This window comes from Silene latifolia, chromosome 6, assembly GCF_048544455.1.
Source record: "Silene latifolia isolate original U9 population chromosome 6, ASM4854445v1, whole genome shotgun sequence".
NCBI classification, from domain to species: Eukaryota; Viridiplantae; Streptophyta; class Magnoliopsida; order Caryophyllales; family Caryophyllaceae; genus Silene; species Silene latifolia.
The window spans coordinates 31207487-31224694 of record NC_133531.1 but is presented as its reverse complement, the minus strand read 5'-3'; the positions used below and the strand labels follow the sequence as shown (position 1 = coordinate 31224694).

The 17208-nt window shown below is 38.8% G+C and overlaps 2 protein-coding genes and 1 long non-coding RNA gene across 3 annotated transcripts; all 3 read right to left on the bottom strand.

The window, feature by feature from the left end:
* Positions 1–3583: 3583 nt before the first annotated feature.
* Positions 3584–4369, bottom strand: LOC141587941 (uncharacterized). Its single transcript, XM_074409404.1, has one exon. The coding sequence runs from the start codon at positions 4367–4369 to the stop codon at positions 3584–3586; it is 786 nt and encodes a 261-aa protein (XP_074265505.1).
* A 4085-nt stretch (positions 4370–8454) lies between these two features.
* Positions 8455–9543, bottom strand: LOC141587940 (uncharacterized). The gene has a single exon (XM_074409403.1). It carries the CDS (start codon positions 9541–9543, stop codon positions 8455–8457), a length of 1089 nt encoding a protein of 362 aa, XP_074265504.1.
* A 2394-nt stretch (positions 9544–11937) lies between these two features.
* On the bottom strand, positions 11938–15256 carry LOC141658690 (uncharacterized). Its single transcript, XR_012549352.1, has 3 exons — positions 15144–15256; positions 14980–15048; positions 11938–12371 (listed from the first exon to the last, which is right to left on the bottom strand). It is a non-coding gene; the product is annotated as an uncharacterized LOC141658690 (long non-coding RNA).
* Positions 15257–17208: the final 1952 nt, after the last annotated feature.

Sequence of the window (17208 nt, the reverse complement as noted above, 5' to 3'; positions counted from 1 at the left end):
TTTCTAAAGTAAGAAACTGGATCTATGTTAGGAAAAGAAGAGGAGAAGGGCTGACCACACAGAAAGTATGAAACTTTTACCATTAAGAAGAATTCAAAAGTTTCATAATTAATTATGTGGGTTGATGTGTCTATATAAAAGTTTAGTATGAAACTTCAACCATTGTTATTGCCCTTATTCTCACTTTCCAGTTAAAGAGGTTTTATAACTTTAAATTTTAGAGAATATAAGTAGATATCAATAGGAGAAATTGTTCACGCATAGGGTTGAAGTTTGTTACGATGGGTTTAATTAGGTTGTTTAATTTGGTGGGAATTGGGAAAGGTGAATGCATTTGGAAAAATAGTTGATATGGTGAGCAATATTTGAAAAGATAAATATAAATTTTATTTGAAAAAACTACCATGAGGAAATGAAAAACGTAAACATACTATAAATATAGGCTAAATGCCTCTAAAGTATCGTGTATATAAACACATAACTTTTGTACGTTTTATATAACAGGGGAAAAAACAATATTGAAAAGGGAAAATCGAATAAGTAAGAAAATGAGAGAAAGGGGGAATGACAAAAGAGGGTTTTGATGACCATAAGTAGTTTATATTGAATTGATTGCTATTGATCTATTTCAATTTTCAAGTCTTATAACTTACACTTTATTTGCAAAAATAAAAATATAAAGGAAAAAAGGAGTGAGATGGAGGGAGAAAAAAGGGATGAAAATATGAAAATTAGAATTTCAAATTTATCATGGGATTTTGGTTTGTATTTAAAATCAAAATATCTCACTATTTATATCTTCATTATATCTCTATTTTACCTCATTTCTAATAAAACTCAAAATAAGTAATACAAAACACTATAATTACAACTTATCTTAATATCCGTGCAAGCACGAGCATGAAAAATAGTTACTTCAATTTCTAACAAATTTTGCACATACAAAAACAAGAACACTATACAAGCTACACGTGGCTTATAAGAAATTAAGAAATCAATAATTCATTGTTTTTTTCACTGTGAGCCATATATTTTGCCTCTGTAAGAACATTCTGTTATTCGAAAGATGCAGAAACAGAAGGAGAATAGAAATACCAGTCGAAGATGAATTATAAGCGATCAGGAAAAAATAAACCCCGTAAGTAGTGTCGTGGTAAGAAGCCACTGCCTTGAAAACTATTTCTCCGGTACGACCGTGGTGGCGATCAGCTAGTGCCGGTAGTTCCCCAAGGATCACACTACAGCCTCCTCGCTGTCACGCCCACTCGTGACAGAGAGGCTTGGAACGATTATAAACAGTTACCCAGAAAATTATAGAGCGGAAGGAATAAGAGGGGAGAAGAGAGATGTGTATGTTTTAATGAATAAATGACTGAAGAGGAGGTCTTTTTATAGCAGTATAGGGCAGTTAGCTTCAGCAAAAAACGCGGCCCTATACACCAGCAAATAGATCTGTTCTTCAGGAGCATTACTCTCCACTCAACAGTCAGAATTGACTGTACAAAACAGAATATACATACACTCAACTCAGACCCGGTCCAAAAAGATAAGCACAGCCCGCCGCAGCCGAATCACAAATCCGGATCCGGGCCGGGCTCGGGCAAGGCGCGCGCGTGTGCGAGCTAAATTAAGCACCTCACAAGGCTTCCACAAAAGCCTCCCTTGACCCACTAGTGATATGGTGGTAAGGAGGGTGGGTATATATAAACCCATAAAACTTCCTTTTCCTCACCAATGTGGGACAATTGGAAACACTTCAAAAGGCAAAAAGCCCCTATATTTTCCAACACATTCTACAGGCTACATGTGGTTTACAAGAAGTCAGAGCAATGCGATTGTAAATACAGGTGCACAAAATCGATCAGATTATTGACACGGAACAATGCGTTAACACACACATATGAAAAGTGTTGGAGTATAAATCCACTTGTGAGTCCCACATCGGTGAAAAAGAAAGAGATTGTCTATCTTATAAGGCCTAGGAGTGTTTCTCCCATTGCCAATTGATTTTGGGAGATAAGAGCATTCTTGGGCTTGTGAGTTAGACTTCTCTCCTCCACCGCGGGTAAGGCCAGACCCATCTCGTGTTTATTATGGTATCAGAGCCCAAGCAAAAAAAAAGACCTGGGTCTCGTGTTTAAAAACTGAGCCTTTATGTGCACCGACCCGCCGTGAGGATGTCCAGTCCCTCCAGACTGATCTTTAAGTGGGCTCACAAGTGAGGGGGTGTGTTGGAGTATAAATCCACTTGTGAGTCCCACATCGGTGAAAAAGAGAGAGATTGTCTATCTTATAAGGCCTAGGGGTGTTTCTCCCATTGCCAATTGGTTTTGGGAGATAAGAGCATTCTTGGGCTTGTGAGTTAGACTTCTCTCCTCCACCGCGGGTAAGGTGAGATGCACTGTTTGACACTGGTGGCATAAATTAGATACGGAGTAGTTTCTTGCCTAAACGTGATGTAATAAATAAACATAATTATCGTTGCAAGTCGAACATAATAACATGCTCAACCATAGTACGGTGCTACGGAGCTTTAATTATGTTTTGTGCAGTGTTCCCCCTTTTGGAATAGGTGATACCATGGTTATCGAATTCGCTCGGTGTCCTGCGAATCGTGAATTACTAAAAGCGAATTATATCATGTTGCTTACTAAAAATACATATAACACACATTTTATAGGAGCGAATCGCGAATTGGTAAGGACGTATTCATAGCGAATTCGGTAACCATGGGTGATACCATCTCCTCAATGCTCTTCACGATCTCACGTTAAAAATCCACTCTTGTTACTCGATGCAAAATCACCCTTTCGTTCCTCCTCCAATGTATTTTTTGATGATACGGCTGAGTACGCGGTATTTTTTTTTTGCTTGGTCCATTATGTTTAGTGACAGAGTTAGGATTTAAACTTGGTAAGAGCAAATAATTTTAGCAATTGTAGAGCTAGGATTTAAACTTAGTAGTGGCGAAAAATTTCAACAGGGCCGCGGCAAAAAATTTCAAGAGGCGAGTGAGTAATAGGAAAAGGTAAACCTGAAAAAAAAAATCGGGAATTTTGACAAAGAACTTTGAAAGTTCTATCTCCCGTGGGAGCTCCACCACTCATGTAGTTTATCCAAGGTCTTAACATGGGTCTTAAGTTAAGATTTGATAGTGTCTTAAGCCAAGACTTGCAATAAAGTGGGTGGGATTTTGTTGGGTCTTAAATTGAGTCTTGAAAATCCAAGACTCATCTTAAGACCCATGAATAGTATTTGGTGAGGTGAAATGTGGGTCCTATTTATTGTAGTGGATGTTTTTTGTGAGTCGTAAAAGATAAAGTGGAAAAATATATAAGAGTTTGAGGTAAATCTTAAAAATAAAATATCAAACCTTAAGACTCGTATTTGAGTCTGAGGCAAGACCTGGATAAACTTAGCCTAAGGAATACTTATTCTACTATTCGGCTAATCTATGTCTATATTATGCATAATATATATAGTAGTAACATACATTTACATCCCCTCAACATACTACACTAATATACACACAGATCTACACGTACGTACTCTTCTATTAAAGATTAAGAGTAACATTTCAACATTAAACATTAGAACCCGAAGGAGAAACCTCCCTAGTATGAAACCTCCAATAATACACATAATCCTTTGACTCACATGCCAACCTCACTACTTCACTAAGCGCATTCACGTACTTCTTTTCCCCTTCACTCTCCCATTCTATCCTCACCCAACAACTAAACCCGTTTCCGGACCCAGGAATCGGTTTCCCGGCCCCAAAACGGATCATTACTTCTCCACTTATCCTGCTGCCCGACCCCAAGCTGACCATGGAATCTAGCCACGGGCACTCTGGTTGCCCAATTAACTCCTTGTATGCGGAATTCACCATTCTCACTTTGTTGCTTCGGTCAGATATGACCGCGGGCAACGTCTCTTTATCTACCTCCTCTTCAACCTTCTCCCCAGATTTATTCACAATTGGACCTGCCTCTGGGTCCTCACCAATGGGGCCCACTATACTGATAGCGGACCCCACCGGCCGGACTGGCCTTGGAGATATCACATTGCTAGTAGTATTACGAGTTGTTGTCATCGGAATTTGAAGATTTAATGACAAATAATCTTTTTCTTCAAAACCAGTAACTTCATCATCAATTGTATTCAAATCTATAGATTTACCCTTTGACTCTCCATTATTAAACAAAGGAGTACCAGAAAGTAAAGGTAACTCAATTATACTCTCATTAATATTATTCTTACCTAAATTACCACCCACATTATAATTTGCATGTTGATTATCACCACCATAAATTCCACATGCATGGAATGTTAGGTTACTTGCATGTGAAGGCAAGTAACCTAACATCTTTACATTCTTCTTTGTTGTTGATGATGATGTTGATGTTGTTGATTCCTAAGCGCGTGGCGCGGCCGGTGGAGAAATCCCAGCAAAGTGCGGCCACGCGGGTCTGGTGGGCCGGGCCTGGAGGTGTGACCAGATGTCCCGCAAGTAAGGCGACTGCCGGAATTTCTCCGGAACCAACTGGGCCTGATCAATGCCACCATTATTAGTATTAGAAAGCTCAGGTTTAGGTGCAATAGACCCATCACATGGGGCTAATGTTGCCATGGGTGATGGGTCTATTTGTGAGGTGCATGGAGTTGGGACTATTCGGGTTAGGACATGTGATGGTGTTGTTGTTTTCCTAGAAGGTGTTAGGCATGTTCCACATTTGAAGAGAAATCTTATATCACTTGGGATGTTAGTTGACCAGGGCTACAGTTTTCAAGGTTTTGGTGGATCGTTGTGCGTTGGTAAGGGTTCTTCTGTTACTTGGAGGGGTGTTAAGGAAGAAACTGTTTATGTCCTTCAAGGCACTGTGCTGACTGTTGGAGCATCAGGTAATCGTTCTTCTGTCTATCTCGAGTCTAAGTTGGGGCATATGCAACTTGGATATGTGAACGATACTTTGAAGCACATCCAGTTTGGGTCACTTGGTGGTATTCTGGATAATTCGGGTTTGGATAGCTTTAGTGAGAATGTTAGTGTTGACAGTAAGGTGGAGTCTATTCCGGTACAGGTCAACCTACAAGGTTCTCAAGACAAGCTATCTACTTTTGTCTCTTCGCCTCAATGAGGCGGTCTGCGCCCCAAGAGGTGGGGCGGTTTGGGGCTCCAGGTGGAGCTGTTTGTGGCTCTTGAAAGAGAGCCGTTTGGGACCTCGTAAGGGGTCATTTAAAATTTCGACGGGAGTTTATTCTTTGGAGCTTTTGGGTTGGACTATCTTGTCTAACAATTTGTACCTTTTGATGGAGGTAATTTGTGCTCGCTTAGAATGTTGTTTTTGTTTGGTTTCGACTTGAGTTTTGTTGCCTTGGTGTAGGCATTTTCGTGGTGGTCATGACACCTAGTATACTCAAGTGAGACATTTGTTTTGTTCATGGCGTTTGTGTTCTTTTTGGGACAGTTTGGTACGACGGTACGTTTAGCCATGTAGTTTGGAGGAGATTTTGTTTGGAGTCTTGTGTGTGTTGTTTTGGTACACCGTTCCATCATAGTGACATTGGGTATCTCATATATTTGTGTTGGCGTTTGGTAGCTTTTGTCCTCTTCGGAGTTTGCTGCGTTTGGCCTTCCTATTGGTATGAAAATATGTTGGGTACTTAGTACAATTGGTAGTTTTCAGCTTGCTACATTGGGTACTTCGTATGTTGGTCACATTTGTTGCACACTTGGTTCGTTTGTCCGTTTTGGGAGTTGTGTTCAAGTCAAAGTGGAGACTACCGGGACAGGTAGTGATTTGAGGATCGACTCTATTGAAGCTGATTTGTGTTTGGTTCGTTTTTGGGTAATTCAAGTCAAGGTGGAGATTTGTTAGAAATTTGAATTTGTGTCGAAGACGGGTTAAGCTAAGATAAGATTAAAGTTTGGAAATTAGCCGAGGAAGAAAAGACGTAGAAACAAAGTTGAAGTTGGAACCGTGACATGCGCGAGTCGCACGCACATCTGATTGTGTTTGCCGTTTCGGTACATTAATTGGTGCATGAGAAACTTTGTTTCACACGTCGATTTTATAAGACATTGGAAATATGGTGGGTCCTCCACTATATTTTATTTAGTACCTTTGTTTTGTTTCTTTCATGGGTTTTGTTACGATTAGGAAATTATAACTAAGTATTAATTAGTTTCCTAATGTCTCTTAATTTCCAATTAGTCTTATTATTTCTTATTAATCTAGATATTTTATCTTGGGTGGAATAAATATATAAAGACTCAATTGATGGGGCATATTCTGCACCCGCTGACCGAGTCAACATATTGATTCAGGTCAAAGATATCCACAACAAGTCAACGAGTTAGACAGCCTCACCGACGCAACCTGTCGGCCTGTCACCTATGTCCCGGCCACGGCGACTAGCCAGCCGGGGCACATATCCGCGTACTCATATCCAAGACCCTTCGGCATGGAGTCAACAGGGCCTGCCGGCCTGCCATGGGTCCCTCGGCCGAGGGTACATCAGTCTTTCCACCTGCTAGCCACTTGGCCACTTGGTCACTACGTGACAAAAGGTGAAAGTCTATAAATACTCCTCAACTCTCATTGAGGAAAGGATCCACAATAAAACCTAAACACCTCATAATCTGGTAATATCTTCCTTATCTCTCTATAATACATACTTCGCCAAGTAACACATAACTTAATCCCTTTAAGTTTACTGACTTGAGCGTCGGAGTGAGTACGCTCGGTGCAAAGCCGAGCCCTCAGTTTGTTCATTGTTTCAGGAGAGACCGAGAGAAGGATTCGATCAAAGACGTCATTCTACAAGCAAGTGTGGTAGCAAATAACTGCTCTGGAATTACACCCGGAACACCAAGTTTTATTCTAGGTTAATTAAGAGAGAGTTTTGAGAGCACAATAAAGAGGGTCGTTTTGTGAGGTTCCTTCTGAAGAAGAAAACTCAGTTTGTTCCGGGCTCTATTATTGGTGTTCGTCTGTCTTTGAAGATCGGAGGAATTTGTTCAGATCTTGGTAGGCCTCAAGATTATTTGTCCTTCGTCTTATTGGGGTAGTCTCTTTTGTTCCTTTGAGACTACTATATTTGTTGGTAGAATAGGGTATACTTTTGGCTCATATTGAGCGCGTTTGTACCGGTCTACTGTTGTACTATTTTCTCCACAATAGTGAAATTTGATCTACTCGCAGGGTGGACGTAGCCAGTTATTTTACTGGTGAACCACGTAAATCTTTGTGTCAACTTTATTTACATTCGTTATTTATTGTTCTTATCGCCTTATCAATTAACTGGTTGGGTAACGGGGCGCCTCCGTTACAACAAGTTATATCAAGAGAGTTCGTTTAAAGCATTCCGGATCATCATTACCAATGGCCTCAATTACATAAAAAAGGAGTTCATACGATACAAATAATCATTCATTCAGACAATATGAATCGATTGTCGCGAAACCGAAATCGTTAGTGGACGGTGATATTGTGGGTTGTTTTTAGCACAAATTATTGAGCGGATAACTCAAACAAAGATGTACTTACGATAAAGGAAGTGAGAAGAAGAGAATGATGGTGGTAGCTCATCATTTGGTGGTCGGAACAAGGAGAACGGCGAGATGAAAGTAGCTTGTCAAACACCAAAATGGCAAGCAAGTTGTCGCTGTCCTGGACAGCGACTTGTCTAATTTTTCAGAGAAAAAAAAGAGAAATTCGGGAGTGATGACATGGACCCATTTTTGATAAATAGTTTGAAACCTGCACCATTTTGTTAAATAGTTTGGGTTTTAACCCCATTTAAACAAAAACTTCTTTTGGAATAGGTGATACCATCTCCTCAATGCTCTTCACGATCTCACGTTAAAAATCCACTCTTGTAACTCGATGCAAAATCACCCTTTCGTTCCTCCTCCAATGTATTTTTTGATGATACGGCCGAGTACTCGGTATTTTTTTTTTTTTGCTTGGTCCATTATGTTTAGTCACAGAGTTAGGATTTAAACTTGGTAAGAGCAAATAATTTTAGCAATTGTAGAGCTAGGATTTAAACTTAGTAGTGGCGAAAAATTTCAACAGGGCCGTGGCAAAAATTTCAAGAGGCGAGTGAGTAATAGGAAAAGGTAAACCTGAAAAAAAAAAAAATCGGGAATTTTGACTAAGAACTTTGAAAGTTCTATCTCCGTGGAAGCGAGGGCCTCTAGCTCCGCCACTCATGTAGGTTTAGTATAGCAAAACCTATAATGCATGGGACGACTATAAAAAGAAAATTTGCAACATAAAAATAAAATGAGTACTTATTCTACTATTCGGCTAATCTATGTCTATATTATGCATAATATATATAGTAGTAACATACATTTACATCCCCTCAACATACTACACTAATATACACACAGATCTACACGTACGTACTCTTCTATTAAAGATTAAGAGTAACATTTCAACATTAAACATTAGAACCCGAAGGAGAAACCTCCCTAGTATGAAACCTCCAATAATACACATAATTATCCTTAGATTCACAACCCAACCTCACCACTTCACTAAACGCATTCACGTACTTCTTTTCCCCTTCACTCTCCCACTCTATCCTCACCCAACAACTAAACCCGTTTCCGGACCCAGGAATCGGTTTCCCGGCCCCAAACCGGATTATTACTTCTCCACTTATCCTGCTGCCCGATCCCAAGCTGACCATGGAATCTAGCCACGGGCACTCTGGTTGCCCGATTAACTCCTTATACGCCGAATTCACCATTCTCACTTTGTTGCCTCGGTCAGATATGACCGCGGGCAACGTCTCTTTATCTACCTCCTCTTCAACCTTCTTCGCAGATTTATTCACAATTGGACCTGCCTCGGGGTCCTCACCAATGGGGCCCACTATACTAATAATGGACCCCACCGGCCGGACCGGCCTTGGAGATATCACATTGCTGGTAGTATTACGAGTTGTTGTCATCGGAATTTGAAGCTTTAGTGACAAATAATCTTTTTCTTCATCAAAACCATTAACTTCATCAATTGTGTTCAAATCTATAGATTTACCCTTTGACTCTCCACCCAACAAAGGAGTACTAGAAAGTAAAGGTAACTCAATTATACTCTCATTAATATTATTCTTACCTAAATTACCACCCACATTATAATTTGCACGTTGATTATCACCACCATAAATTCCACATGCATGGAATGTTAGGTTACTTGCATGTGAAGGCAACCCCATAAAACCCATCATCCCCTGTTGCTGGTGCTGCTGATGTTGATGTTGTTGATTCCTTAGCATGGCCGAGGCCGCAGCCGGAGAAATTCCGGCAGTGCGGCCACGCTTGCGGGTCCTGGTGGGACGAGCCTGGAGGTGTGACCAGATGTCCCGTAAGTAAGGCGACTGCCGGAATTTCTCCGGAACTAATTGGGCCTGATCAATGCCACCATTATTAGTATTAGAAAGCTCAGGTTTAGGTGCAATGGGCCTATACCTTGACATTATCTCATCTCTTTTGGATGAGTATGGCATGTTTAACGCTTGAATCATTTTCTATTTTATTTTTTTTAGTTGATTAGGTAAGTATGGAGGGTATGTATGGAGTGAAGGAAGAGGAGGATATGTAGAATGAATATAAAGGAAGGGAAGGGCGAATAGAAGAAGGGCACCATGAAGGAAGGAGAAAGGAGGAAGTGACATTTGGGAGAGTAATGTGATAGGGTACGTGTTGGAGTCTTAAAGAATAAGGACATGTGGGTTTTCTAAGTCTTTTATCAGGATTATTACCTCTGTTGTAACAAATCAGCTTCCATCTTCAGTCCATAGGATCCAACTATTATGACCTTTGAATTTTATATTGTTTTTTTTTTAATCCTTTTAATCATTTTATTTGATGGGAAACTGTTAACTAATTTAATCGATAAAATCATATAGATAGTAGCTTAGAACTTGATTTAAATTAGCAGTATTAAAATTACCTTTGTAGCTCCCTTCATATAAAAAAACATTTGATTTTATCTCCTTTTCAACTTTCTAATTTATCTGTCACGCGTGAGGTTATATTATTAGATGTCGATACAATTTTTTTACACGAGACCAATTACTTTAAGTTACCTACCAAGTATCATGGACCTAACAAGAAAACTATAGTTGGAATGAAGCTCCTTCTCTTTTGTTGAGAAACTTTGTAATTTAGACTAGACTAATTGTATTTTAGACTCGATGGCTTGTATCAAGCTTTCCCCCTAACCCCCTCCTGGATGTGTATCTCACATTTCCTAACTTTGCTTCTTTAATCTGAGTGTTCCCAACCAAAAAAAAAAATTATGCTGAGTTCCACCGCTGCACAATTTTTAACTGAAAAATGATAGGATGTACTCCGTATATATACATGGCGCGCTATCGAACCAATTTCAATATTTTCATATATATCCACGTATAATAATCGCCATAATGCCCTCGGATAATACTAAATTTCGATACCACTATACTCAGTAGGTCTACAATATTATTCATTAATAAAATACGTTTGTAATTCAAATACGAGTATTGGTATCACGTACCATCATATGACGTTATCTCATTTTGCTAATAATAGTGTTATACAGTATTAATATAACGTAAAATTCCATTCAAAAGTGTAGTATTAGAATTGAACGGTTTTGTTACAATTTTGTGACCTAGTCAATAAAATACTAATCCCTACATGCAGATAAGCACCACCAAAAATCGGATCTTTTTCTCTTAACTCATTAAAAAAATCCTGAAAATATGGCACCAGTATCATAGTACTAGACCAACTGTAGAAGTCACACGAAATAACCAATGAGAAATCCTGGTGGAAGAAGGGGGTGCCCTAAAACAATTGGGTGACACCTTAAAATGTGTCTCAATTCTAGGCAGCTGGTTGGTTGGGTAATGTGGCAGTGTAAGTAGTCAAGAATAGTGAAAGGGGGAATGAACTTGGTTTGGTATAGAGCGAGGTGAATAGAATAGGTTGAAGTTTGTTAAACGCGTGTGTACATGACTTACATGCGTGACTACACCTATCACTACTGGCTTGGGTTGTGTTGGCTTCTTCATCAATCTACCTTCCTTCGGGTCTTCCACACTTCTTTTTTCACCCAATTTCCTACTACTTTTTAGTTATACTAGTTGTTACTCCGCGCGCGATGCGTGCGGAGTCCCAAGGACCATATCTGTTTATATTGAAAATATCTATCTTACATACAACTTAGAAAGGATTGTTGTAAAATATAATTCTTTACAAGACAATTGTCTTAACTCTTAAGTACAATTTCTAAGGTAACAAATACTAACAATTGATGATAATCGCTACATCTTTATTTAGTAAAAACATTACTTCGTATGAGATAATGACTATAGTCGGTCATATTCTCTTAAATAGTAGTACACATTCAACATTGCCCAGAGTTGTGGTAGTTCCATTCTTTGAATAATACAAAATGTGAACATGCATCAATTTCACGAATGGTGAACATCCAACTCTTTTGATGTCCAGACAATCCAAACCTGGGAACACTCTTAAAAAAAATTATTAATAACCACTTTGACTCAGCCTCCTCCTACCTCAGAAAGCTACTTCTAAGGGGGCTTGCTATTTGAGTGCAAAATATAATAACTCGCATATTCAACCTAAATTGAACTTGTTTTTCACAAGAAGTCAAAACTATGACTAATGCAATGTCTAGCAAACACTCCAAAACAAACACATAAGTCAACCCGGAAAGTTGTAGCATTTGATGATACGTAAAAATCTGAATATCTTATAGTATAATCGAAGAACTTCCGAATGTGGGATTCCGAAGGTCATCAAAATCGAATGCCTTATATTAATAGCTTGTTAGTTTTACAATATCAAAGTAGATTAACTAATATACGTAACACATACTTTGAAATGCTCGATCTTTGAATGCACTCCCTCATCAAATTGCCGTAATGTAAGGCCAATCTATGAGTATCATACTTGGAAATCTGGAATGGATTCAACAGGCTTCAGATATTTTAATTACACGAAAATTATTGAAAACGTCACGCCAACACACATAACAACATTAGATGAGAATGAAGATAGTTGTACACTTTGTATGCCAATGAGCTACTCTTCAAATTAGTTGTCATCTTGAATGACGGGTATATCACACATGTGAGCGAAACTAATCTGGAACGAAACAAATGCTCTCGATACCTTCCTCACATCTCCCACCCCCTCCCTTTCCCTGATATGGGCTCATCATTAAACCTAATGCAAACCACACTTGACAAAATCAACGAAGATTAGCATTATCTTTAAAGCTGATGCACCTTGATAAATAACTGAGAGAGGTGTCGAAGATCAGCAAACACGGCTTCTATCCCTGCATTGGAAAGTATGAATGAATTTTAGAAATAAGAGATAATTAAAGGGAACAAATATTTCAATTTTAACAAAATGGAAGGAATCTACCCAAACAAACAGTTTATTACCTGTATGATATGATTTAAGAAAGACACAGATTCCAATATTGTCCAACGGGATGAAATATATCCACAAACAGCTAATTACTTGAATGAATATGATCTTTCGATTAGGGTCCTTTGTTTTCTCTAACATAGTTCTTTAGAAAAAAACATCATTCTACTACTAATTTTGCCTTAACCCATAAACCCGTCCACCTGTCACTCCCCTACTCTAACAACCTTTCAAATACGGATTACAAAAATGTCATTTTATCGTTCAATTTTTTTCCAAAAGAATATAGCACTCGTTATGGTAGGTGTTAGGTCTTTATTTCACCTATCAAGATCATTTAAACTCAGTTATCCTACCCATCACTCAACTTTAGAACATTGTTAAACCAAAAACATTACTCCTAATCTATCCCTCAATTACCCATATATATTGAACATATTAGAGTTGCTCTTAATTACCAATTAGCAATCAATTCACACAAACTCAAGAACAAGACCGTCTGAATAACCAATGAAAATGTACGAATGCTATGCCCAAAATTATTTGATTCTTGAATCCTAAAGACTTATCCAACATATAAAAAAAGAATTTCAGGTTAGATAAACTATGTTGTACTTTCTTTTATGACAAAAACAAGACTACATGACATATGTGGAAAAAAAAGGGAATTACCAACTCTTTTTTACATTTACTTCTATCAATATTTTTTACTTTGGATTTCATGATCAGTCACTTCTCTACTATTCAGTCTGCTTCCTATTACCTCTCCCTTCTTGTCTTCCCTCCCTCAATCCCTTTATGTGTCTCCCCCGCCCCCGCCCCTGACCATCTATCCCTCCTTCCTCTCAATACGGGAAAAAAAAGCATAAACACCCTCCCTCCTTTCTTGTCACCCTCCACCCTTCTGCCTCCACACCAAAGCTATTGACTGTTAATACGCTGTCTTCATGAAGATAATAAATTGCCTTTTAATTACTCTATACCCTCCCTCCCCCTCCCCCCAGTGCAATTTTCCACGACATGCCTTCCATTCTACATTGAAATTTAATGTTTATCAGTTAGTTCGCTTCCTCATTGTTTTATTTCATTTTCAAGAACGAATACTAAGAAAAGTACAAAATATAATATCAAATTGATGTTATTTCTCCTAAAGACACTAAACTATTGATAATACACCCCTCCTGTCTTTCCTTCTAATTACACCTCAACACTAAAAAACAACCTCCTCTTCTACCTTCCAATCCCTCCTCCGACCATCTCTCACAGCCTGAATAATAATAAATTTGTACAGCCTATCCCTCCCTCCGTCTATCCCCCTTCCCCTGTCTGCTCTAAATCTGAACAAAACCAAACTAACATTGCCGCTCCCTGCCTTCCTATCCCTCAATCTCAACAAAACAGAATATAGACCATCTCTCCGTCACTGCATTCCTTATCCCTTCCTCTTTCCGCCAACCTCCCTCCTACTTTCTCTCTCCTCTAACTCCGCCCAATTATCCATCACTTTCCTTTCTCTAACTCTTAAAAAAACCAAGCACATACGCTCTCACTCTCACTGTTTGCCCCTCTCCTTCTCTCGCCACCCCTCCCTAAATATGAACATAATCAAGCAAAGACATCCTCTCCCTCCCTCCAATTCCATTTTTCATCCCTTCATCCCTCTAAATCTGAACAAAACCAAGTAGAGAGACACGATCTTTCCCTTTCTCTATCTCCCTCCTTCCCTCGCCCATCAATCGAACAAAGTTAAGCATACCCTACTCTGCTTCCGTCCCTCCCTCTCAAACTCAGCAAAATAAAAATAAAGTAGAGACTATGTATCTGTAACACAATACTCTCTGTCCTCCTCTCTTTCCCACCCTTCATCTCCCCAACCCCTCTCATCTATCCACTCCCCCTCTCAATCGTAACTAACCAAGCACGTACATACGCTCTCCCTTTCTTCCTCACATGGACTCGTAATTAATTATGGGCACTCATTCTAGGGCCGTAGTATTGAGAGGATCCCTGCAGTTAACCACAAGTTCGCAATTTTAGGACCCACGATTCTTAGCCAAAACGAATACAATAAATATAACAACCATCAAATAACGTTACGCTTATCATTTTAGCTACTTAAGGTTACCAAGGGACGAACCAAGACATCAGCTAAATCCCACATATAAACCAACCAAATGAATGCAATGGCCAAAACCTATAATCGAAACTAATTAAGCTCACCTAGCTTAGGGTTGTACTAATAGAGGTCAGCCCATGGTTTGACTTAAATATTTCCGCCATTTTCAGACCTTCAAATACACAGATTAATTAAACGACATCCTTCTTTATATATTGAATACAATCGATAAAACGTATAATTTTAATTAGTAAAATTGACCTAGTTAAGGGTTGCACTAACCGCGTTCAACCTAGGGTTTGACTCAAATCCCACCATTTTCAGACCTACAAATACACTGATAAACTATATAACGTTCTTTTGGCAAGTATTTCGTGTGTAATAGTAAGTAATTTACCTAGCCTATATACAATCCCAGTAGAAGCATGCTCGTCCCCATTCACGTGCCATTCGCCATTTGCCAGGCCTATCAACCCCGCAAAAAAAATAACACAGCCTAAACACATAACTGACTTACATTTTCTGTGAGGTTGTTTACATGGATTACCACAATTAACTTACCCGGCCTACAAATGATCCATTTAGAAGCCTCGTCCGACGCCATAATTAATTCCATAATTAACTGAGTTCACGTATAAACAATTTCAAGAAGCGTCTCTCATCACGCCAACTGTGTAGCTATAAATTAAACCAACAAATTTAATCATATTGTAAACGAACTTGTCCAAACTAAAAAATCATCAAAAATATCGTACTCGTCACAAGTTGTCAAGACTCGGTAGGTAACCAACATCTTACCTCAACTACTCAACATATTTCCAGCTCATAAATTGAGACTCACCGAGTACTCAGTTGGCATAACTCGGGTTATGGAACATAAACTAAGAAAGGAAAATACATGTTTGACGAAGCGAATCGAGTACTCAAAACCAATATTTTGAGCGGATGATATCAATGTTCATATCTTCATAGTCAATCATAGCCGAGACAGAAAGATTGATCAAAACACCATAATTACAAGCTTCTATTGCCGAGTACTCAGTTGGCATAACTCAGGTTATAGTCTCACGAGGTTGTTCTACTTATAAGTGAACACAAAGAGAAGCAATACCAAAATCTTCATAGCAATAAGGTGGATGGGATATCTAACCTAACTTCAACTTCCACTTCAAAAACCATCCATATTCAACTGATCTAAAACATACCTAATTACAAGCTTCTATTGTCGAGTACTCAGTTACTCCAGCAAATAATCAATTACTCCAAACACAAGTACCATTTTCAAAAAAAAACAGAGACATTTTTTATCTACAAAATTCATTTTCATTCATCGAAATAACAAAATACCCAATGACAATGAATATAAAAATATAAAATGAGAGAGAGGAACCAGATTATAAGAGTCGTGGAGACATTGTGATGTTGAAAATGAAGACGCCGTACGAATTGAGAGCGGTTTGGCTGTGAGGAAGGTATTAGGAAATGAAAATGGAGAGGATGAGGATGAAAGAATAATCATGTTAACTATTAATGTGTGACTCTACCGAATCTTTAATCTGAATGTCTCAGTTACTCATTACGAGTATTTGTAGATACCTCATTTCTGCACCTCTCGCAAACCACCCGGTGATGATTGGGCCGCATGTTTGGTACGCGGAATGATTTGTGACAATTCGTAAGATTATCATCAAGTGATTGCTTAAATATTAATGTCTACCTCTTAGTTGTCATCTACGTGCCGATACGATCGTTTTGACAGTAATTAGAATACATTTGGAGTCCGGGCCTAAAACCGTCTTCATTTTCTGATAACCGTTAAATCCCGAGTCAGAATGTTCTGGAATGTTCCGGATATTTCTATTCTATATTTCATAAATTTTATCTTTTGGTAAACAATTTCCCGTAATATTCACATAAGATATTAAGGAAAACCGAATTATTTCCGTCCTACCATAACTCAAACACGGAAATCTTTCTTCCGCAGGAGGAAACCCCTTGGGAACAGACGCAGCAGGTGTTGCGCCTCTTCCAAGAGACGCAGTGGCTGCTGCGCCTCTTCCCAGGTCCTTTTCTGCGTATTTCTCGTATCTTTTTCATATCTTTCCGAGATTTACTTCCAAAGAGTCTCCGAAACCTTAATTCCTCCACGTGATTAGTATAAATAGGAGCATTCGCTCCTCATATTTCTCACGCGAGTGTCCGCCCTTCTCTTCTCCCTTTGCATTCTAGACTTTGTTCTTACTTTTTGGCGTCTACGTGCTTGAACTTTCGACCACGTAAGCTCGGATCCTTCTGAGTACCAGCCTCGTTTGCATGACCGACCAATTTGACCAATTCCACATCAATCAACTTAATTAATCTAATCGTTTTCCTCTTACGAGGGCACTTTCTTTGCATTCGCGTCGAGCATCACTAATCGATATCTTAGTCCTTCTCGTTTCGTCAACATGTAAGTCTGAGGGTGTATAATCTCTCTTTTATTTATTGTATTTTAATTATCGTATCACAATTGTAAGATTTATGTCGAAAATATCATTAAAACCGATTTCTAAAACCATGCTTTAAAACCTCTTTTTACGGATTTCCAGTAGATAACCGTCGAGAAAGGACGCAGAAACTGCTGCGC